At 37.8% G+C, this 24,746-nt stretch overlaps 1 protein-coding gene across 13 annotated transcripts in view; it reads left to right on the forward strand.

Annotated features, from left to right (window-relative positions):
• ncor1 (nuclear receptor corepressor 1) overlaps nt 1-24,746 on the forward strand; it is a 92,963-nt gene that overhangs the window by 33,816 nt on the left and 34,401 nt on the right. For 10 of the 13 annotated variants that reach the window (XM_058774785.1, XM_058774790.1, XM_058774794.1 and 7 more), the window contains exons 9-18: nt 1,068-1,134; nt 2,748-2,920; nt 4,419-4,509; nt 5,621-5,799; nt 5,890-5,944; nt 6,170-6,271; nt 16,583-16,713; nt 17,312-17,505; nt 20,545-20,643; nt 23,222-23,284. In XM_058774785.1, the coding sequence (XP_058630768.1) occupies nt 1,068-1,134; nt 2,748-2,920; nt 4,419-4,509; nt 5,621-5,799; nt 5,890-5,944; nt 6,170-6,271; nt 16,583-16,713; nt 17,312-17,505; nt 20,545-20,643; nt 23,222-23,284 (1,154 nt within the window). Of the gene's footprint in view, nt 1-1,067; nt 1,135-2,747; nt 2,921-4,418; nt 4,510-5,620; nt 5,800-5,889; nt 5,945-6,169; nt 6,272-10,228; nt 10,857-16,582; nt 16,714-17,311; nt 17,506-20,544; nt 20,644-23,221; nt 23,285-24,746 lie in introns of those variants that run through there. The other 3 variants (XM_058774788.1, XM_058774795.1, XM_058774796.1) reach the window with 3 other exon arrangements.

Here is a 24,746-nt window from a genome sequence, read left to right on the forward strand (position 1 = left end):
TGTGTGTATGTAGACAGGTCAAGGTCAGCCAGTCTGTTTGTGTGTTGTGTCCGGTTGAATCAGACAGTCTTTCATACATAGGAGGGGGTGTGTATGTGAAGAGGAAAACCCTCAATTATCATGAATCAGAAGAAAACAGTACTATCATTGACTACCATTCAAAAATGTTTTGCTCAGTAAGATTTGCTTTTTAGTTAATTATATTTAATTATATGAATATGATTAAGCAAGGATGCATCAAATTGATCAAAAGTGGCTAAAAAGATTTATAATCTTACAAAAGATTTCTATTAATAGAAGTTTCTTGAGCACCAAATCATCATATTAGAATGACTTCTGAAGGATCACATGACACTGAAGACTTAAGGAATGGCTGCTGAAAACTCATTTATATATAAATATATAAAAAGAGAGAAGTTATTTTGAAATTGAACTGTTTAACAAGTTTTATTTGTTTTTCTATATTTTTGAATCGAATAAATGCAGCCTTGGCAATAATAAGAGACTTCTTTCAGAAACATTAAAACATTTTACTGACCCCAAACTTTAAAAAAAGCAGCCTAAAATAAACTGCATCGTGCACAGCCTACATCAGTGACCCACAAAATATGTGAAGGCATTAAATTACTTTGAATGTTATAATATGATATCAAACCTGGGGTAAGAGCCATTAATATTTATTCATTTTTCAGGTGTTTTTATCCAAAGCAAAAAAAGCAAGTCATGCTAGGGAGACAGTAACAGGAGAAGTGCCACATAAATTACACAGAGAGATGCAAAAGTCTGTGTCCTTACAGAATTGGTGACAAAAGTAAAAGGGTAGAGAAGGTTTTTAAAGAGTAAGAAAGTAAGCGTATGAACAACTTGAGTCAAGGGCTCATGGAATTGTATCTTGAGGCATTTTTTGAAAGTAGAGACTGATGGAGTTGGCAGGACTCAATGAGAGGCTGTATTCACCGTTCTTGTCTGTGGGTAGGTTATGTATCAGCAGAGAAATCTTGTTCAGTGTGCAGTGTTTGCTCCTTTTATGAGAGGGAATGTAAACACACTGGTTTTTATTGCTGCAGGAATCAGATCATGAGGAAGAAACTGATTCTGTTTTTCAAGAGGAGGAACCATGCACGCAAACAGAGGGTAAGTGTCTCTCTTTTCTGTGCTGTCAGTGAATGCATGAGATTGAGTGCATGTTGAGTAAGTGCTCCTCCATCAGGTGAGGGGATTGAAGTAACAGAGAAACTAGAATATTTGTGGGAAGATCAAGAATGGAGTAAACACACAAACTTGCAGGTGCATTTTCACACCATTTTATGCTAATGTCCTTGTAGACAGTGCTTCATAAATGGCCTTTGTTTACACATACAAACACATCTGCTCATGTGCACTTTATGATCATGTTTAGTTTGTGCTTACAGTAGAGACGTTAAGTGAATGTGTGGGGCAGATATTTATCATGCTGTATGGAGATTTTCTGACTTTATGATAATTAAAAACAAAACAAATAAGTAACAGATAATAATGATATGTTGTGGGAACAGTATTCAGAGAAATTTCATTGGCATAAGGAGTTCCATGTTGATCTCTCTAGCTTATTGGACATGCCCTCATTTGCATATCAGTCCAAATTTTTAGCTCATGATGATTTATAATTTGTCATCTGTGTCTGGATTTACATTGCCAGAAGAGGTTAGAGGTTGTTTTCATGTCTCTTTATAACAGTTGTTATACCTGGCCTAACTATAGTTGTTATGGCCTAACTACATGAGACACAATGAAGAAAAAAAAAGTAAATACTCAAACAAGACATTTTGTCATTAACACGGTTTCATGTTGTGTGGCATCGTGCTCGTTTCTGCTCCACATAACTGTATATGAAATATTACATGTCTTCAGAATGGATGTCCCATCATAATTTCATCTTTTTGTGGACTGAAAAAATGTCTTGTCAGTAAAAATGTTAAGCTGTTTAGGGACCTTATAGATCGCCCATGGTTAAGAAGATTGCCCTATTCCCTCTGTGTGTCTATCTGCCTGTCATCTCTTTCTTCTTCTTTTGTGGTTCAGGACTGTTGAACGGTGATGTTTTCTTTAACTCTTGTACTAAAAATAAGCTGCAAGGAAGCATAATGATTGTTGTTTTCTTTTTCTTTTTTTCTTTTTTTTCCTTCAATAAATAGGTTTGTTCTCAGGAAGGTATAGTTCAGTGCAATTGCTTGTTAGTAGACCGGGTCGGTCAGACCTGCTGGACCAAGAACAGTCAGAGTGGTGACATGGCCAAAAGCCAAGAGGAAGGTTAACTGTTCAGAGAGAGGAAAAACAAGCTGTTTTTGTTCTGTGTGTTCTGTAGTACAGACACAAGCGCACTTGTCTCTCTGTGCAGGTCTTGATTGAGACTCCACTTGTTGAACCTCTTTGTTCTTGCTCATTCTGTTTCTGGCTCACTTGTATTATCGTCTGTCTCTTTCTGTCTGTCCTTTCTGGTTTATATGTCACACTGAGAAGTTATAAACAGATAAATTTGCAAATAGGAGTTAATTTAAATAGTTCATGTTGTCCCATCAGTAAAATTCATGCTTTGGTCAGTATTGTTTAATGTGTTTTTTTTTGTTTGTTTGTTTTTTTGCTTTTGGATTGCATTACAAACATTAAGTGAATATATAATTTTTTGTTTACTTGGATAATTACTCAGAATCACTGTCAAATGCTGATTTAGTTTTACTTTGCTAAAATGTTTTCTGTTGTTACCTTAGGAACAGAAAATTTGCCAGCGGTATGATGAGCTGATGACGGAGTGGGAGAAAAAAGTTGAGCGAATGGAAAACAACCCACGCCGTAAAGCCAAGGAGAGCCGCACACGTGAATACTATGAGAGGCAGTTTCCTGAGATCCGCAAACAGCGCGAGCAACAGGAACGCTTCCAGAGGTCAGTCGGGCCCGCCAGTTTCTATGATGACCCAATGAACGCTCTGTCATACACACACATTTAACAGTATTGCGTTTCCCTGACACAGTTGTGATGTAACATCTTGTGTAAACACTTGAGGCACTGTGTTCTGTACTGACTCAGCAGTTGGCCAATCAGCATTGAGGATTCCGTGGGTGCTAGGGTCAGAGGTCAGTCTGTGATAGTTCCTGGTACAGGGGTTGCAGGGCTTCCCTGAATTACGGGGAACTCTTTCTGGAACACCACTAAAGCAGAACAAAAGAACATCATATACCTCTGACCTTGATTAACCAGAAACACAGACGCTGTTGTTTTTGCTGATAAAACAAAATCTTATCAAGCAAAGTAGCCAGTTTATAGATATAGATATATTTGTTATTGCATAAGACTTAGCCAGTGTTGCTTTCTGCCTTTTTATATTCTTCACCTAAACAAAAGATGAAAATTGAAGAACTGACTGATTCTGAATTCAACAGTTCTTTACTACACTTTACTTGACTAAAATGTCAATAATGAAGCAGTAATTTGTTTCTTTCTTATATTTGTTCTACTATTGTTGTTGTTTTTGCGTCTGTTCTTATTTTTAATAACAAAGATAAAATAAAAAAATACCTATATTGTGATTATTAATATAGTAATGATATTAAGAAAGGAACTGGAGGAGAAGATGCAACGTTGCTAGGTGTTTTTGCTTTGGAACCTTCAGAAAACTTTGATTTTTCTCAGAACTGACTTTCATCGACTTCACTTTAACGACTTTTTTTTTGTCCAAGTCCAACAAATCATACATCATTTTGAAGGTCTTTTAATGAAGAATATGAAAATAAAAATAACTCATTTTTAAAAATTTGCTTATTGTGAGTCATTTTGCCAGCACAGGTCACAAATGTTCACTTAAGACATAATCGACTGCTGTTCCTAAAAAATAAAAAAAAAAATCACATTTTAAAGCCATTAGCAGATGTGAAATGTCAAATCATTTGGTCATAAACATTGTTTAAAAAACTGATTCAGTTCTGAAAAATAATTTTACTTCTCAACCCTCTGCATGACCATCTCAGACCTTCTTGTTAGTTCTGGCAATTTGTGCTTTTGCCTAAATTAGTTTTTCTTGGTCACCTCATAAACGTTGCAGGACTCACGTCTGTAGTTCTGTTCATTCAGATCAAACCATCCAACTTCAGTGAGCACTGTTTGCCTGTCTTGATTGTTTAGACAAGCCAGAGTATGTAGCTATTGTTGCTGGAAGAGTCTCTAAACCAAAGAACTTCAGAGCTCTAGTGTTCATGAATAGACCCGGAGGAATCTTGCCAATAGCTGTAACCACTGCTTCAAAGGCTTTTTGTGGGAGAAGAAACAGGGTGGGACTTTGGTCTGGTAGCTTGCTTGGGAAAGTGCTGTTACATGGTATGGAGACAACAAAGCCAGGAACAGACAAACTCTTTCTCTAACCACGCTTCATCATTCCTGTCTTTAGAGTGGGCCAGAGGGGGACAGGCCTGTCTGCTACCATCGCAAGAAGTGAACACGAGATATCCGAGATCATTGATGGCCTCTCGGAGCAGGAGGTAAACCACTGGTTAATATATCTGAAATCTGATCCATATTGAAAAACTTTACCCCACGTACAGAAAGTGTATTAGCCAGAATTGTAGAGCTTCAGGAGGGTAGCAATTAAACATGTACCCTGGCCTTCTCCCATACATCAGACTTTATTATTTCCTGTGAGCCATTACAGTCTTTTTATCATCAAATAGCCAGATTATGCAGCATAAAATCTGATGTACTTTGCAGTTTATTTTGATTAAGAATCACCCACTTAGACATGACAGTGGAAATTAGGGGACAGTCCAACCGCACTTTTTGCTTAGTTTAATGTCAGGCCTACCTGAAAGAGACACTTAAAACACTCATCCAAACAATACTGAATAACTAGCAGCAATGTATATAGATTTGTGATCATAATTGATATTAGTCCAAAAATAAGTACTGATTATTTTAGACAAGAAAACAACACAGGTAATACAATTCGGATTGAGGATTTTAGTTCACTATCATTACTGCATTTACTGTTTTCTAGCTTGTTTCCGAATCTAGCAATTCTATAATATTATAAATGAGGAGTTCATTTGCAAAAACAGTTAACTCCATTTTTAACCATTTTCAAAAATCATGTTTTTTCATTGCATTCCAGTTAATCTCAATCAAACTGCAGTTGGATTATTTTGATTAGGTAGAAAATACTAGCTAACTAACGTAATAAAACACAATAAAAACATGATAGCATAATAAAAAACATGATTTTTGAAGTGTTATCTTTTTTTCCTGTATTTGACATTGCTTTTGCTTGCCTTTTGTAAATCGCTTTGGATAAAAGCGTCTGCTAAATGTGTAAAAGTAAATATTTTAAACTTATTAAAGATTTGATGCCATTTACTTGGCTTTTGTTTCCTGGACGACTGATTAAAAACTGTTCTAAATCCTGGAAGTTGTGTTGCAGCCGAGTAATCTGATTGGAGCTTTGTGATTATTCGTAAGTTGCAAGTTTGTGTGCAGTATGCATTAGACGGTCAGTGAATGGACTGCAGGCGGCCTGTGGGTGTGCTGTCGGAGGCTGAGACTAGAGTAATGTAAACAAGCACTGCAGAATCATCCTGGACATCTTTTTGTCTCTCTCAGAACAATGAGAAACAGATGAGGCAGTTGTCTGTCATTCCTCCCATGATGTACGATTCCGAACAGCGGAGAGTGAAGTTTATCAACATGAACGGTCTGATGGATGACCCAATGAAGGTCTACAAATCCCGCCAGTTCATGAATGTCTGGACCGAACACGAGAAGGAGATCTTCAAGGAAAAGTGAGTAACAGTGGCTTTTTTGGCATGTTAAGTGAGTGAGTGTGAATGTGCTGCAGTTTTTTTCTCACCTTTGTCTCTTCTGTGCCATAGGTTTGTGCAGCATCCAAAAAACTTCGGGCTCATCGCTTCATTTCTGGAGAGAAAGGTGGGTTTTCTGTTTTGTGACTTTGAGTATGGTGGACTGCTGTCACACCCAGGATGTCCCTGGATGTTCATCAGTGGTTGGTTGAACTGAAGCACTGTAACTGCTTTACTGACTCAGATCACACCTCCTCACCCACAGACCGCTTTTTTCATTGCGTTATGGTATTTTCTTTTCATAATTCAAGCCCAAGTGATGCAGCTGGATTTATATTTTCTGTCTCTGCAGTGTGTGGCTGATTGTGTGCTGTACTATTATTTGACTAAGAAGAGTCAGAACTATAAAACTCTTGTCAGACGAAATTTTGGGAATCGGCGACGAAGGAATCAGGTATTTATTTATTTTTTCTCTTCACTTATGCACTTTTCTCTCAGTCTAAGCACAGATATGACAGTAAGCTCTGTTGCACATTTTGACAGTGTGTTATCTAGGTGTTCTCTGGATACAGAAGATTTGTGCACAGTATACATACTATATACTGCAGGAATTGTAAGAGTAGTGTAAAAGTATCACCTTTGTTTTTAAGCAGTACCAGGATTTTGAAGGTGTTTTTTTTTTTGTGATTGTTATGATCCCAAAATGATTGCATTTTCATTGACTTTTCTCAGAGGCTGTTTGCGTAATTGTTTGTGGTGTTGTGCAGTGAATACCCACTAATAATTATGTAATTAAAAATAATGCAGATGTGTTTGCACTTACACTGCTGATCAAAAGTTTATTTTGAACTTGATATTCATCAAAAAATCCTGAACAAAATGTATGTGGCAGCACAGCTGTTTTCCACATTGATAATAATAAGAAATATTTCTTAAGCACCAAATTAGACACTGACTGAAGAATGGAGTAATGGCTGCTGAAAATTCAGTTGCATCATAGGAATAAATAAAACTTAAAAATATACTAAAATAGAAAAAAGTTATTTAAAAATTATAATAAAAATTCACAATTGTGCTGTTTTTATTGTATTTGCGATCAAATAAATGCAGCCTTGGTGTGAGCACAAGACTTCTTTGAAAAACATTTCGCATTTATTAAACATTTAAGTGTTAAGACCCCAAACTTTGGAACAGTAGTGTATTAACAAAGTAAGCACTAAATGACAATACTGAATGCACATTGTGAATATTAACAGCTACAAACTGTAAATTTGCAACTGACATGTTTTAAGGCTGGCGATCGTTGCAAGACAGCTTTTTAAGTAGGTCATAATTCTTTTTCCGTATTTTTTTTTTTTTTTTTTTTTGGACCGATAATGCAAAATTGCGATCATAATAATAAATGCAAATTCAACTCATCCCCACACAATAGCTTGGAAACAAGCAGAAAGACTGTTTTGAGTTGAGATGCAGTTTTGTACTCAAGAAGCCCTCTAGTGTTCAGTATGCACTGTTACAACATCTGCATCTCAGTCTGAGAAAGCGTGTGCTCTTAAATGGCTCTGTGTTTTGACTTTTTTATGAGGGGGGTGTGTTTGAATCATGCTTAATGTGAGGTTGTGCTTTTTCTTTTTTTATGAGAGGGTGTGTTTTGTGGTTGTTTTTGTACGCTGTTGACGATGTCTTATAAAAACTCATACCGTGTGTGTGTGTGTGTGTGTGTGTGTGTGTGTGTGTGCGCGTAGGTTATCAAGCAAAAATGCATCTGTGCTTTGAGAGTCTCTCTCCGATTTATGGAGGGCTGCACAGCTTTCCAGGAATCTGTTTTATCTGTTTGGCACAGCCGTGAGGCTCCATGCTGTTGTCAGGGACCACAGAGGGAAAAGAAGCGAACATGAGAGTTTCAAACTCCAGCTTTAAAGCTGTTGGAGCATAGTATCTGAGGCTTCTTATTTTCATATGCATACTTACTCAAGCACAGTGTTTTAGGAAGAGGAAATCTGGCCATGACACCCAAACAAGGTGGTTATTTGATTGTTGCATGGATGGATGATTTCAAGTAAACATGAAATTGAAACCCCATTTATTTTATTAGTGTTCTTCCACCTTTTTTCGGTCTAGACAGTGCAGAGCTTGACCTTCAGCTTCCATGTCCTAGTCAAAAAGTTTGTATTTGTTCTGAGGGGACTAATCCTCTGTTATGGAAGTAAAATGCATTGGTAATGCAATGTGTCCTTTTAAATTTTTTAATTTGTCCTTTTAATTATGTACCAAACATAATTGGACATTACACCTGTGTTCTGGTTCTGAATATTTGGTCCGTTTCATCATTCAACTGTAATGGTGAAAGAAAAGGTATAAATTGAGTAGACAACAAGAGACGGATAATGAATTTAGGGGCATGGTTAATAATGTAGATTTATGTCATTCCATTATGTAGATTTCATCTAAATAAACTAGTGCTGTCGAAAAGTTTATATTTACATAATATAAATGTGTGTAGTACTGTGTACATTTATTGTGTGTATATATAAATACACACACATACAGTATATAATTTGAAAATATTTACATGTATATTATATTCATATAATTTATATTTTATATATATAAATATATTTAATATATAAACGTAACACATTTTTCTTAAATATATACATGCATGGGTGTGTATTTATTTATTTTTATTTATATATATATATATATATATATATATATATATATATATATATATATATATACATGAAAAATATACACAGTACAAACACACATACTGTGTTAACAAAACCTTTTATTTTGGATGCGATTAATCACAATTAATCATTTGACAGCACTAAAATAACTCAATATTAGCATTTTAAGTCATTAAAAATGAACAATTAATTGTATGTTTTGTGTCAAGTTCAAAACAGGCTAAGGAAGGTAAAGGAACAGTTCAACCAGAACTTCTGTTATCATTTACTCACTTTTATGTAATTCCAAACCTGCATGACTTTCTTCTGTGAATCAAAAGATTAAAAAAAGATATTTTATACCAACATTCTTCAAAATATTTTTTGGAACAGCATCAGAGTGAGAACATTTTTGGGTGAACTATCCCTTTAATAAAGATTTAAGGACTGAGAGATGTAAGCCTGTGGAACTAAAAAGTTCTGTTCATTAATTTATAACAACATTTGGTTTGACCAACAAACTTAAGTTATTACTCAGTAAAATAACTTTATGGTCATTATTTTAAGGTGACATTGACACCACAAGAAAAAAGCTCTTGTAGTCTTACTACTTGTGTGTTCTTGGTATTCTGCTTTCACATTGTGTGAAATACTATAGACACAGTCTGGTCATCTAGTTTAACGAACAATATCCCATAAATCATTTTTTCCCCAAGTCCTCACTTCCCATTAAATCCTCTCTATCCTGCCCTGTTTTCATGGGGGTGCTTTAAAACTTTATTTTCTTCACATGCTTGCAATCCCTGTTAGCATCCTTTACCGTGAGAATGTTTTTAAAGAAACTCAAAGCAAATACCATATCTTTTTCTGACAAAAAATATTGTAGTATGAGTAAATGTTTAAGATTTGGCAAATGGCAGAAAAACTAAGTTAACAAGCACTGCTTGATGTACATATGATATATCTTGGATATTATCATATATATGAGATGAGCATCTACGCGGCTGGTCTAACTCGATTAGCCCTCTGTCGCCTGTGTGTGTGAGCAGCTGCTGTTCAGAATCAACATTAATAACAGCTATGCTTCAATCTAAACATTGCAGACAGCGCTGGATAAGAGTGTGTGTAACAGAGGACTTCTGTGAGCACTGCTGCCATGCAGATCACAAGCTGAAGCTGCGGGTCATTGAAAGCATGTGTCTTTGAGTCAGGAGTTGAGCTGCAGTAATGAGGAGATGATCTGATCTGTTCCACACACACACACACACTCACTCACGCTGCCTGTCCCTTCAGTCCCCAGTAGCCCCAGGCGCTTTCAGCAAGCAGGCGTATGTGCAGCTGTTTTTGTTTGCATATGTGGCCGTAAGTGTTTCCTGGTGTCTCTTTAGCTACCTGGATATATACAGTGCAGTCTTGGTTTCCTCTACCACCTGTTGTGATTTTTATGTTCACATACTGATTAAAAAGAGAGGGCAAGCAGGTTCAGTTTTTATCTTATCTTTAAACCGCGCTCTCGCTCTCTTTCTCTCTCTCTCTCTCTTTCTGTGTGTGTGTGTGTGGAGTATAGTCTGTTAACCGAGCTTGCCTGTGTGGGTGGAGTGTATGACCCTGCTCCACATTAGAGACCCATAAAAGTGTTTGTGTCAGTCGAGTTCAGCTCACGTGGAGTACTGAACGCTGTTCCAAACAAACTTCTGCTCGAGCTTTCTGTTCCCAGAGTCCCCCGAGAATGTTTTAGAGAAAGCAAGCGAGAGAACAAGCCAGAAAAATATGCATAAACTGGAAGAACAAACTTTTATTCCTTTTTTTCCTCCTTAAACTGGCAGCCTGTGTGTTCTGCCGTCCCTCTAGAGCTTTTTCGGAGAAAGAGGGAGGGTTGGAGAATGTGTGTGTATGCGAGACACCCCTCCTGAGCTGCACAGTGGTATGCGCCGTTTGTACCGACACCAGTGAGAAAGTTGTGGAGCAGCTTGCTGTGCCAATCAAAATCCTGACGGGGCTGGGTTAAGATCGGTCAGTCTCCTCTCCCCTCCACCCTGCGGGGATTACCTGGGTTGACCCTAGCACCCAGATTAGCTAGCGCTCGCACACATTTTTGTGTGTGAGTAAGATGGAGATGCCACCGCTTCTTTAGCAGGCTCAAACAACCCTGTGGCATGCTTTCTTAGAATATGCGCCATTGATCTGCGAGCCGGGTCCCGCAGCTGAGGATCTGTTCCAGCACAACACCGCTGTCAGGCAGCCCGAGGCGCGCTCTCCTGCTCAGCCTGTTCCTGTCACTAACTCTGGCCTCGGCGCCACAGCATTCTGGGATATATAATGGCATAAAAAAGGACACTCATGAGGGGCAGATAAACATAGATGAAGGTACTGTATGAATGAGTGAATGTGAAGTAGTTTTTGTGTGCTTTAGGCGGCTGTTGTGATTGTTTGTAGAGATTTGTAGAGCTACATTTTTGTTTTTGGTTAGAGGCGCAAGTCATGATTAAGGTTTGTTTGTTTGCTTATTTATGTATTTATTGTATAAGGACATTTATGTATTTTGTTTGTGGTTAATAGTGTTGTTGTTGTTGTAGTTTTTCGGCAATATTTGTTACTTTTTTATTATTATTATTATTATTTAAACTAATAATCATTATCAGTTACTGTCATCATACCAATATCGCCATACCATGTACGTAAGATGTGCGCTGCGGTGATTAGCTTGGATGTGCTATTGACTTGGTGACATCTACAGGATGGGAGGTGTGCTGCTAATAAATTCTAGCAAATTTTCATGCATCTACTTGAAAACAAAATAAAGGCATAGATTAAAGGATCAATCTTAGGATTTTATTAATCGAGCCTAATCAAAATGTTTTTTTTTTTTTTTTGCAAACTGCTTGAGTTGTTGACGCTCAGTTTTGTTTGCAAGTTAGGTTTTTCTTGGTCTGGTCTCCTCTCTCCTTTTCTTGATTGGTTTATCTGAGCTTCAGTAGCAGCTTGTGACAGTCTTTCCTGTTACTTCACTTGGTTTAGAAAATCATGATACAATTTTTACTGAACTTTCCATGTGTTACAGTTGGATCTTTCACTGCACATGTTAATTCAAAGTGATTTATCAGCAGCCTCTTTTCCACTCTTCACATTTGTCATTGATTATTTGTAGTGCAGGTTGTGGTAACCACTGCTTTACCTACAGATACAAAATGAAGTGTGTCCAAAGGTTCACTGAAAGCTGTAAAGCTACAGTTTCCATTCCAATAAAAGATAAGGTGACATTAGAATATTGACGGTAGATTAATTTTTAATTCCTTCTTCCTCTCCCTTGAAAAGATTCATCCTGCTTAAAAAGAAAAGAAAAATCCTGTCTGTTAATGTAGCTTGTGAAAACATTTAATACTTCCAGTCATGCAGCCTTCAATGAGCTGTTGTATGTGCTAAGTGTGCAAGTATTGTTAGTAACTGGTTATAAAAACAACGGTGTGTTCCTACACATTTAGGATATCCCACATTCTGCTTTCCATTGTGCTTCTGTTGTGTTTTTGAAAACAAGAATGTGTCTTAAGAAAATGTCCCTATGAACCCTAAACCAGCCTAATTACATTCTTCCTAAATACAGATTTGTCGACTCACAAGTAATCGATTTTGAAAATGTTAAATAATTTCCCTACCTTTAGGAGATTCGCCCTCATTTTGACTTGACCCAGTATATTACCTGAATCTTTTAGATGCATATTTACCTTTATAAAGAGCCGTCTGTATGCTAGAAGGCTGAAACACCAGTATTTTAATCTCAGAGTTCTTGCACACTATAAAGTTTAATTAAGCTACATCAATAATAATTTTGAATATATTTTCAGTATTTGATCCCAAACAGTTAGCGATGATGTAAGAAAGCAGTGGCCATATTGTGTGACTTCTTGTGACATGCTTGGAGATTCTAATTGTAAATGTGGTCCAGCCAAAATTGTTGATTTGTGAGTTGCTGTTGTATAGTTTTTTTTATTTTTTTTTTATTTAGTAAAATAATGTCTTTAAACAGCTATTGCAGTTTTGCTTCAGGGTTTAGGTAAAAGTTGAAGTAACACTCTGAGGGTTAAAGTAAAATTGGTCAAAGAAGGCAACCTCCTTCTGCTTTGTGTAAACCTGTTCATTTCCACAGTGAAACAGTGAGCACATGAATAAAATCTTGCCTTTTCATCAGGATTCGAATCCTCAAGTAGCACATGAACAGAAGCTACTCTATAATAGTGTTATTTTGACTTTTTGTATTTTCAGTTTTTAAGTTTGTGTTGTTTTTAGTGCTGTCAATCGATTAAAAAATTAACTAACACATTTTTTTCTGAAATTAATCACGATTAATCCCACCTAACATTAAAGTTTTTAAATATACTTTTATATTGCAATTTCACATTCAATCTTCAAATGAATGTAGAAACAACATAGACAGTATATTTTTAATATTTGTTTAATGACAGAAGGGAGTATTACTGATACAAATAATACTGATGTTTCAGTGAAATTGTTCTTTTTTCCCCCTAATATTTAACTATTGACTATATGCAATGTTGACTATAATAATGTTGCAGTATAATAATTGAGAGCTATCAATTTTAACATTTTTGAATAAAAGTTATTAAACACTAACTTAAATATAGAGGAGTCCTTAAAGCTGCAGAAGTTATTGATTTCCTCATTTCTTTTGTTCTTTGATTAGCAGACATCACAGCAGCTGAGTTATTAGGTTATTTGGCTGCTATTACTTTAAAAGCTGCCACTGCTGACCATGACCCAGCACACGCTGCCGTATTTGTGCGTGCGATTGAAGAGCATGTGCAAGAGCACAGTACATCGGCTGACAGGACAGGAAGATTTGTTTTTACCTGGTAACATCTCATCTGACCACAGTTTACTGATGTTCTACTGAAGCTGCCTCATCACCTGTACCGTTTCCATCCTCACTTGACACCTGTTGCTGAGGCGAAGTGTTTTGTGCGTCTGAAAAGTCTCCCATTCTGCGTCTAAATAAACAAAATTCTTGTTAAAGAAAAAGAGACGGAGGCCGCAGTTGTGAGTGGGGTGGCCAAAACTAGCTCTGCCCCCTGCATTAACTGCGTTAAATATTTTTAACACTGTTAAAGTGGAAAAATTAATCGTCTGCGTTAATGCGTTAATTTTGACAGTCATAGTCATTTTAGTAGAGCAACTTAAATATTTTTTTATCTAAAGCAACATCACAAAATTTCTGTTAAATATTTTTTTGTTAAATAGTTTGTTAACGATAACAACACTGCTTTGTTTATAATGAAGTAAATCATCATTCCCATATAAGCTGTCAAAAAAAACAAAACAGACTTGGCCTGTAAAGAAAGTCTTTAGATGGAATGTAAAGTCATTGTAAACTGAGTTTTGAATGGCAGAAATGGGCTTTTATTGTGATCCATGCGTCAGTTTGTCGATGTGCTATAACTGGAAGAGAGCACTGGAACGAGCACATCCTCTTCCTGCCCTTCAGCCTAGAGAATGAATGATCAATCTTTTGTCCGCTCCATGCTTGCTATATGTCTTTCATGTGTTGGCCCCTTTCTCTGTCATTTTTATTTTTGTTTTGACCTAAATTATCTCAGTTTCCCTTCCTTCCCCCCTTATTTGTTCTCCACGTCTCTGTGGCAGAGGTTCTGACTTTTTTTTTTTTGGTCCCATCTGGCAGCTGCACAGCTTGTTTGTGTTGGCTGAGCCCTGCTTGTTCCAGTGCTTTGCTTCTCTTTCGTGGAACAGACCGAGCAGGAGGAGGGGCTCCAGTTCCTCTCTCCTCGCCAACAACCATGATAGAGAACCTTGGGCCATTAGCACACTGGCTCCCTGATCAAACGAAGGAAAAAAGACCCTCTCCACCAACTGCAGTCCTGCACTTAGACTAATGTTAGTCTAAAGGAGGCTTTACATTTTTGTTTTAGTTACTTGCACTTACATTTTCACTCAATTGTCTGACTGTCGGCCTGCATATGAAACGCTGCTCTAGACGGTGCCTATGTTCACATTATATACAACCTAAATATTTAGTATTTAGATCATTTTGATTTGTTTACATTGTTTTTTTTTTATGAGGAACCTACATTTGTGTGAATGTACATCAGTGAGACCTGACACAACCCCCTTCCTGTTTATAAAAACTATAACGTCACCTGCTTTGCAGATGCTGATAATCTTAATAAGAAGATCTCATGTTTGGAAGGCTGTCAAGTAAACTCAAATTGCAAACCTAATTTCCTAATACTTCTCTATTGATTTTCTTGTAAAGCTTAGATGGTTTTGAAAGTTTAAATGGAAGTGAAACATCTCGTTATATCAGATTTGCTTTTTCTAAACCTTAAGCCTAAAACCTTAAAACCTAAAAAGTTTCTGCTGACTATGCTGGCGTTCAGATATTTTACAGTACAGTATCAACTTTATTGATTGCACCTGTTGGATAAATATGGTTCAATAACATAATATTCTTTGTCAAATTAATTTATTAAAAAATTACATGAAAAATGCCATTCGTACTGTGACTTGAATACATCTCTTCTGTAATGTTTTTAATTTCTGAATACTGAAATGGAAAAAATCTTACCCAACCCCTAGTTTTTGAACAGTAGTGCATGTCATTGACTTGCGTTTATTGTATCTCATGTGTGACTCCAGATACAAAGGGCCAAATTCTAAAAATTCAGATCTGTGATACATGTTTGTTTATGCATGTTTATGAACATTGGAAACAGTTTTTAAAAACAGATTTTACTCTTGAATTCTGCTGCTGTAAGAGACACTTTTTTAAACTCTTTAAACTTACACTAAAAGCATAAAACATTGGCCTCATTGTGTTCTGTGTGTGTGGATGGTGTTTCCCAAGTCTCTGTTCATGTGGGCACCACCTACAGGACTTTGTTCTGATTGGCCAGTACTTTCTCTGTTTAACTTTTCTCTCACTTGTTCATCTGCCTCTTCTCTCTTCATATTTTTCCACCTCTTCTTGGTCCTTTCTTTCTGTTGGTGACATCTATGTCCTGGTATTCTTCACATATGTTAACATCATTGTATGCCGTGCACATTTAGTTGTCTGGCCTACTTTAAAATACTGTTTGGCCATTCCAGTCATGCCAATCATGCATATTTTACCCTTCGACCCACATTATGTGTTTCTGTCATATGTGTCAGATCTTAAGAGTTCTGTGCTTATCGTCACATTGAAGATCAGATAAGGTTTCAAAAGGCTTTTCTTAGTTTCTAAGAACTAGCAAGGCCAGGTTACTTTGTTCTTGTAATTCAGTCCCAACTAGTTTGCACAGTGAATTTGACTTCATTATTCAGATTTGTTTTTAACTTTCTCTTGTCAGTTCATATGAAAAATGGTAGAATTGCAATGCTTTTTACTAAGTAGGCCTGAAGGGATGTGATGATTGAATGTGTGTGAAATGTTGTTTTTTCCCCCCTTTTTAATGGAAAAAAGTAAGGAAGAGACAGAGATAGATCATCAGTAACCAGACAGGAATTTTGTCTGATTCAGTCCAGAGCAGGAATGATTTGGAGCATGCGTTTCGGTTTGCCGTCTGGCTTTAAACTGAAGTGAGATCCGTTTTGTGGGCTCTGTCACAGTGGCAAACAGTGAAATGTAGAAAACTCGGGTCCTCCCAAAAGTTTGACAAAGTTTCCAAGCTAAGGAAATGGCAGTCTGACTATAGTCAAGAAGGCATTCTTAAAACATGATTTGCACAAAATTTCGTATTTTTCCAGTTTATTTCACATAAAAACTTGTTCTAACAACACAAACTAGTCACTATTGATTTTAAAAAACTTCACTGAGAGATAGCGCAAGCATGTGCAACAAAGGCAAGCTTAATAAGTGTAGCTGAAATATTCACTTTGAAATATTTTTTAGAATAATATTTCATCATATTGCCCATTTGGTGTTTGATGGTACATAAGCATTCCTTTTTCTTCATAGCTGGGCTGACACAATTTAAGGTGAACTGCCGATTATTCCTGTGATGGGAACCTGGTCACAGGTCTGTGCTCTTGAAAAGGTCAGCTGTCTAAATGCTTCTTTTATTGGGATTCTTTTCCTTTTAAAGCAGATAACGCGACCGTCACAGGAAGACAAGACAGACGACAAGAACGAAGAGGACAAATCGGAGAAATCAGAGAAGAAAGAGGACGAGGAGAAGAAGGAAGAGGAGGAGAAAGATGAAAAAGAGGACTCAAAGTAAGTCCCATGTTTTTGTTTTAGTTTTCCTACCATTTTCCTTAGATAGCTGTGATGAACTGGCCTCAATTCGCCTTTTTGCTGCAATCCCACTGTGAAATCTTGAAGGGCACATACATACTGAAAATTTGAGTGACAGCAACACATTTATTGCTCTGTTGGTACAGAATGCAAGATTCAGTCTTGAAATTACAATGTTCTCCAAATGTTTGAAAAGTTTGACAGAACCTTTTTACCCAAACCGCCCAAATAATGGATAGATGTGTTTCATTGCTCTCTTAATAAGTGTGCAGTGGTTTAAAGTAGGTGAGATCATCTGCTTTCTGTGAGGTGAGCCTTATTGTAAGAGGGGCTTAAGATTAACCTCATTAACTGGGAAAAAACTGGGATGACTTTTTTGACTTTTCTGTGAACACACAAAACAGTACAGAAGTGGTTTTGAGATCTGTGTGATCTCCTGTTATGGAAGACTAATACGTCATAGCAGGTGAGAAACTCACAGATACTCACAGTATCTGCGTTTGTAACCGTCTGAATAGATGTTTGAATTGAGTTCAGTGTGGAGGAGAGCCTTCATTCCTCACCTTTGCCTCCGCAGGGACATCAGTAAAGATAAAGAGAAGTGTGAGGGAGAGGAGGAAGAGGGTAAGGAGCAAAGCACGCCACGCGGCCGAAAGACCGCCAACAGCCAGGGACGCCGTAAGGGCCGCATCACCACCCGCTCCATGGCCAATAATGAAGCTGCATCTGTGGTGGCAGAGGAACCACCTCCACCACCACCACCTGAACCAGGTAACATATTTTGAGCATGTGTTTTTATGCCTTTCAAGCTTAAACATTTGGTTTGCATTAAATAATATTGCCATTCATTTTACATAAGATTTTCTAAAAACAGTTGTGCTGCTTAATATTTGTGTAAATTCCTTTTTGTCTGGATTCATTGAATAGAAATGAAATGTAATATAGGAACCAATGCTCACTATTAAATAGTTAGTTAGTTATTAGCATTAACACATTGGCTGTTTATTAGTACTTCACATATTCTGCATGACCATATTCTACATACCTAATCCTACCCAATACCTAAACCTAACAACTACCTTACTAACTATTACCAAGCAGCAAATCAAGAGTATACTGAGGCAAAAGTCATAGTTAAAGGGTTAGTTCGCCCATTTAAGACATGAAGTTGTATGCAATCCTTACCAGCACTATAGTGCATACACACTGACCCACACTTTAGTCACCTCCCTGGTCAGAGTTCTGGCCGCTGGAAGTTTTTCAAGATAGTACTCCCGGTTAGTTTCGGGCCTCAAAACTGTGCGTTTTACGTGAAAAAGTATTTATGCGTTTCAAAGCTTGAATAATTTACATCACAAAAACACGCCTGACAAAATTCATACCTCAGTTTTAATCGGCACTATTTTCTTTCCATTTCTATCAATCCGCTGCTGTCAACGCCAACAGTGCGCACGCTCAGATCAGCTGTTGATAGCGCGACTCGCTGACAACATGTCTGACTACGAAACTTCTGATGACGAAACCAATTTTAGCACAATGTCAGACGGAACAGATGATGATGAAAGTAATTTTCAGCTTGTTTACCGTACAGTTTAGACATTGGATCATAAAGTTAGTAAATAGAGCTTACCCGTGGTACTGGTACAGCAAAACTCTTTAAAATCATTTTTTCTTTTTCCTCCTTGGTTGGGGATGTAATCGTCTTCGCTGAAGTGAGCACTGCACACGGAAATCCTTGATTCTCGATATTTTAGCTCCCGCAGAGTAGCCGATGGCAACCAGCCAAAGCTGTCTCGTAGCTATATCCGAAACTGGAAAACGATGGAATCTGAACGGTGATCCCGGCACATTCTTGTGGTCACAGCCTGGGAATTTACAAGTTCGCACCATTGTTCATTTTCTACTTTTATGTCGTTGTCATTCGATTGTGTAAACACTATGGAACAGCTGATCTGAACGTGCGCACTGTTGACGTTGACAGCAGCGCGGATTGATAGAAATGGAAAGAAAATAGTGCCGATTAAAACTGAGGTATGAATTTTGTCAGGCGTGTTTTTTGTGATGTAAATTAATCAAGCTTTGAAACGCAAATAATTTTTTCACGTAAAAACGCACAGTTTTGAGGCCCCGGAAACTAACCGGGAGTACTATCTTGAAAAACTTCCAGCAGCCAGAAATCTGACCAGGGAGGTGACTAAAGGGTGGGTCAGTGTGTATGCACTATAGTGCTGGTAAGGATTGCATACAACTTCATGTCTTAAATGGGCGAACTAACCCTTTAATGGTTTGTAAATAGTGAGAATTGGACCTTAAAATACAGTGTGACCAAACTTTAAAATTAATATTTTAAACCTAAAATTTTAAATGTCTTTACTGTCACTTTTGAGCAATTTTTGCAAATCAAAAACCTAATAAATTGATTTTAAGTGATTTTATGAAAGAAAAGAAAGAATAAAATTATAAAAGAAAATGAACATCAAATGAAAATTATAAATACATTTTTAAGGCGCACAAAATAAGCAATTAAATTATGTTGCCAGCAGTGTTGGGCACGTTACTTTAAAAAAGTAATTAGTTATAGTTACTTGTTACTTCTCACAAATAGTAACTGAGTTAGTAACTGAGTTACATCGTTATAAAAGTAACTAATTACCAGGGAAAGTAACTATTGCGTTACTTTTTAAAAATGTTCAAATGTCAAATAACTTTGGATGCCCCCAATATTAAATATGTTAAATTAATGAAATGGACACTAAAAAGAATAAATTATTATTATAAAACATTCTACATTAATCTACACTATTTATCTACTGACACTTAGTATCAGTCAGTCAAGCATTACAATATAATATTATGATAATTTAATATTATATGATGATAGAACTTTAGTAATTAGAATAACCAAGTATGAAGGCATATTTGTCATCAATATAAAACGCCCTAAGGATCAACGAGCTGCTGGGTTCATGAATATTAATCATGTTGTCTGCGTTCGCTCGAATTGATTTGCTGAAATCAAAACAGGGACGATAACAGGTGAGCGCCAGCCAATGAGATTGTCGTTCGCGCATTAGTTCCGCCCACTACCAGAGAACCCGGCAGTTCTTAAAAGCTGAAGAATTCCAAAGGAACTCCGTTATTTTGACAGGAAAATACAACAAAGAATATCGTTTATATGTAGCGCGTCAATTCTGCATGTTATGAAAGACTCTCTTGCTCTGTGTCTTTCTTTGCGTGCGTGTATGTGAGAGAAAGCGACGGCGAGTCGTGCGCCTTCACATTGTTTATGGTAACGTTACGTCAAATAACACTGCGCATCCATTCAGATGAACTGAAAAATTAAATTCTAATAATATAATATAGTAACGCCACATTTTATTGTCAGTAACGGTAACGGCGTTGTAACAGAGGAAACAGTAATTCGTTTGATTACTCGGTACTGAAAAAAATAACACCGTTAGTAACGCCGTTTATTTATAACGCCGTTATTCCCATCACTGGTTGCCAGTAAAAATCTTTCTGAGTTTCTGAGAACTAGCAGGAAAAAAAAATACTTTTTTTTTTTTTTTTTTTTTTTATAAATCTTACAGACTTAATTTTCATTCAGTCAAACAGCTTCACAAACTGAAATGTAAAATAACAACTAGGGAACAAATGAGAACTAGCGATGTGGTAATTTTGTTTTGTTTTTAATGATTAGTCCGAACAAACTGATTTGCTTATAATGCATCCAACTTCCCAATAATAGGGTATGTACACATAAGCACAAATGAGGCCAAGTCATAATGGTTTATTCTGTGTGTTGCTTAGTTCTGCCGGAGCCCACACCCCCCTCTAAACCTGAGACGGTGCAGAAACCAGCACGAGAGCCTGCAAAACCCTCCCCTGCAGCCAGCACAGAGACACGAGGTAAGCACTACCTTTTTTCCCCACATACTTTCCCTCTCTCTTTCTGTTCAAATAGCTTCTCACATCAACACATTCACTCACTTTCTCACCTCTCAAAAAGGTGCATCTGTGCTGTGATGTCTGTCTGCTGATCGCGCGGTCAGTCTGTGAGCGGTTCCTCTGTGACCTCATTACAGAGCCTGAAAGTCACCTAGTTTGCTGCTTTCTCTGGCCACAGTGTGGTATACGTGTGCGTTAGTGGTGTTTGCTTCAAATGCTATCATGATCGCAGGGTTGCTGTACAGAAACACTGAGGATTTGATCCCCGAGGCTGACAAATCAGCATTATTTCTCTTCTGTTCTTTCACCATGACATCTAGACTGTTTCTCTTCATTTGACTGTTTACTCCCCTTTGCACACTTCTGTTTCCTCTCTTCGCTGTTGTTCTTTTGCTCCGTCTCTCTCTCTCACTCTCTCTCTGTGAGATTGTTTGTCCCTCTCTTCTTCCTGCCACCCAACGCCAGACTCAAGGTCTCTGAGTTTGTGTTGCCGTGGTGACAGCGGGTGGAGGGATCGCCATGGAGACAATAATGAGAGGCAGGTAAACGCGGCGAGTCTCAGGAGGAGTTTGATTAGAGCGAAAAGGGGAATGAAAGAAGGCCTGATTGTTTCATTTAGCTTTCAGTGCCATTTTAAAATGAATTAAGAGACCTCATTGTTCTGTAAACAGTGTTCATTACGTTTACCCCTGAACGCAGCCAGCGTCCACGTCAGAAATTGTAGTTGATTAGCGTGCCATACCTTGAAGTTTAGTCATCAGTTGTGTTTCAGCCTGTCAGGCTGAAACACAACTGATGACTAAACTTCAAGCTCCAGTCTGACCTCCGTCCTCTGCGTTACGATCTGATGGACCAGTAAAGCTATTAAAGGGTTAGTTCACTCAAAAAATAAAATTCTGTCATTACTCACCATCATGTCGTTCCAAACCCGTAAGACCTTCGTTCATCTTCGGAACACAAATTAAGATATTCTTGATGAAATCCGAGATCTTTCTGACCCTGCATAGACAGCAACGCAACTGATACATTCAAGGCTCAGAAAGGTATTAAGGACATCATTAAAGTAGTCAATGTGACTAGTGGTTCAACTTTAATTTTATGAAGCTACGAGAATCATTTTTGTGCACAAAGAAAACGACAATAAGGACATTATTCAACAATTCTTCTCCTCCTTTGCATGCATTCCTCTGCTTGTAAACAAGGTGCAATGCATGCTTGTACATTAGCAGCAGCATGTGCATGTGTCGTGGTACTCTCAATAATGGCGGAGGATGGGAGGAGGAGGAGAAGAAGAATTGTTGAATAAAGTTGTTGCTTTTGTTTTCTTTGCGCACAAAATGTATTGTCGTAGCTTCATAAAATTACGGTTGAACCACTGATGTCACATGGACTACTTTAATGATGTCCTAACTACCTTTCTGGGCATTGAACATTGCATTGCTGTCTATGGAGGGTCCGAAAGCTCTCGGATTTCATCAAAAATATCTTAATTTGTGTTCTGAAGATGAACAAAAGTCTTACGGGTTTCGACGACATGCGGGGTGAGTAATTAATGACAGAATTTTCATTTTTGGGTGGACTTTCCCTTTAACCCTCAAGCCCTCGTAGGCCCAAAGATTGTCTGCCCATCTCGCCTGAAAAATCTTGTCTGTGCTTGATTTTTATCTTATCATTCTCTGTCTTTGAAGTAAGTTTAAAGTTATAAACCGGCTCTCAAGAGCTATAATGCACCAATTCCATGTCCAAACCGCCATCAACATGAGTGGACTACGAGCATATAAACGCAATATGCACAGACTCAGGGGTCATGGGGTAACGTAAACAGCATCTAGCAGGTCACCTAAGAGACGTTTATTTGAAGAGTTTTAGCAGAGACTCGCCGCACAAGTCATCCAAACACTGCGGGGACGCACTCTCGCATAAATGTCAGAGGTTCACACTGTGCTAAATCTGTCTTAGTGTTTAGTCAATTTCAAGGAGACCCTCGGAGCGGGCGGGAGAGGAGAGCACAGGCTGTCTTTCTCTACCGTGCTGTCTTTCTCTCTGTCTCTGTCTTTCTCTCTCTCTCTTGCTCTTGCTGTAGTTTGAGTGGAAATTACGTAGGGAGGGGTTGTTGCGCTGCTCGCTTCAGCTCAGCTACTGTTATGAGACAGACTGCCTAATGATATGGGTGAGTGAGTGAGAGTGTGTGTGCTGGTCTTAGACCCAGAAGGGTGGTGCTTCTGCACTCCTCCACTGTCTGCTTGAGATCAGCTGACTGGACTCTCTCCTAGAGACCGAGCGAGAAAGAGAGAGGTGAGCCTGCCTAGTTGAGTCCAGTAAGCACCAGGGAGGGAAAGCAATAAACGGGGCAAAGGACAGAAAGCGGTTGAGGACGGCGAGAGAGAGACTGTGGGAGGGAGGGAAGGTCTTGAGGAGGGTGGAGGTCTCCGCAGAGCCCGAGTGTAAACAGATAGAGTGGGAGGGTGTGAGATGAGCCGTGTCGTGTAGCGCTGCTCGAGTTTTTCCTCACTGACACTGACGGTGTGTGTCGCTACAGGCGCAGTTGAAGCTGGAGAGACGTCTCGCTGGACGGAGGAGGAGATGGAGATCGCCAAAAAAGGTACTGCTTGACTTTTACTTCATCTCCCTCCCCCACCCCTTCTCCTTCTCTGGTTCTCAATTGGCTCTGTCTGATCTCGTTTTCACACATACACATAACTTTTCACCTCACTTTTGCTCTACTTATTTGATGTCTCTGTGGTTTTGCATGTTTTCTCGTGTTGGGGAAGTTGGTTGGGGTTGCACTTGTGAGCATCCTCTTTGTAGTGATTATTCAGATTAGGATTGTACAGAAGAAACTGAAGTAACTATGTGACTGTTTGACATACTAGAAACTTTACAAGACGACCATTCACCCCTAAACAGAATTCACCCCCTGTGAAAGAATGATAGGAATAGTTTGGAGGGCAAAGGTTTTGAGTTTAAAGTTTAATGGGCTTTTAATAAGTTTTTTTTTTTTTAGCAAACCTCACAGAAAACATGTCCAGGTCACATGTCATCCCAAAATCAAAGGGGAAGAAAAAGGAATTATACAATTATAGGAAACTGAAGCCTTGTTCTTGGACCATTATGCTTTTTTGTATTATGACATTATTTCATGACAGTTCACAAAATTCTTATGACTGCAAAAAAAAAAAAATTGGTTGTTATTAATGCAATGCAAATATATATTATATGTAAATATACACTACCATTGAAAGTTTGGGATCAGTAAGACACATTCATTTGATATATAGTAGACATTTATAATGTTACAGTTAAAATGTTATCATTTCTATTTCAAATAAATGCTGTTCTTTTGAACTTTCTTTTCATCAAGAATCCTGAAGAAATGTCAACAAAAATATTGTGTATTTAAATATAATTTGTAAATTAAGTACTATTTTAAATTGTCTAAGTCTATATTTTAGTGATTCAAATGTATTCAAATTTTTAAATGCATTGCGTTTATCGAGCACAGAGAAGTGCAAAAACTTTTATCTTAGTGAGGAGACCCTGTTGCTAGCTATGACAGTCTTTTGAAGACTGTGATTGGTTGGTTGTCCAAGAAGGAAATAAAAGAGCACTTTTTAAGAGTAGGGTCTATTATAAGCCTTCACTTTGAAATTACAGGCGTAATTTTTCCTGTTTTACCATACACTCACACACACAGACACACACACACCATTTTTATTTACCATGCTGTCATACTTAACATATTTTATAGGAAGTGAACAGCGACACAATAAGGTTCTGAAAGTGCTATAATTGTTTGTGTGATCACTTTGCTTATAGAAGGTTGTGACAGACCCAAATCATCACTGCTGCATAGTTGCATTTTTCCAGTTGCCATATGTTAATGAAGCTTATGTAGTGATTTACTTCCATTTCTGGCGCTATGGCATTTCTGTGCAGTGTCGGAGATGTTAGCGTGTCTCTTATAAGATCGGTCACAAACATGATCCCTGCACTATCTAATGTGTAGCGTCTTTATTAACTCACAGTCATGCATTGTGTGCAACACATTTCTTCTCCCTCTTCAT

The sequence above is a fragment of the Onychostoma macrolepis genome, chromosome 05, assembly GCF_012432095.1.
Source record: "Onychostoma macrolepis isolate SWU-2019 chromosome 05, ASM1243209v1, whole genome shotgun sequence".
Lineage (NCBI taxonomy): Eukaryota > Metazoa > Chordata > Actinopteri > Cypriniformes > Cyprinidae > Onychostoma > Onychostoma macrolepis.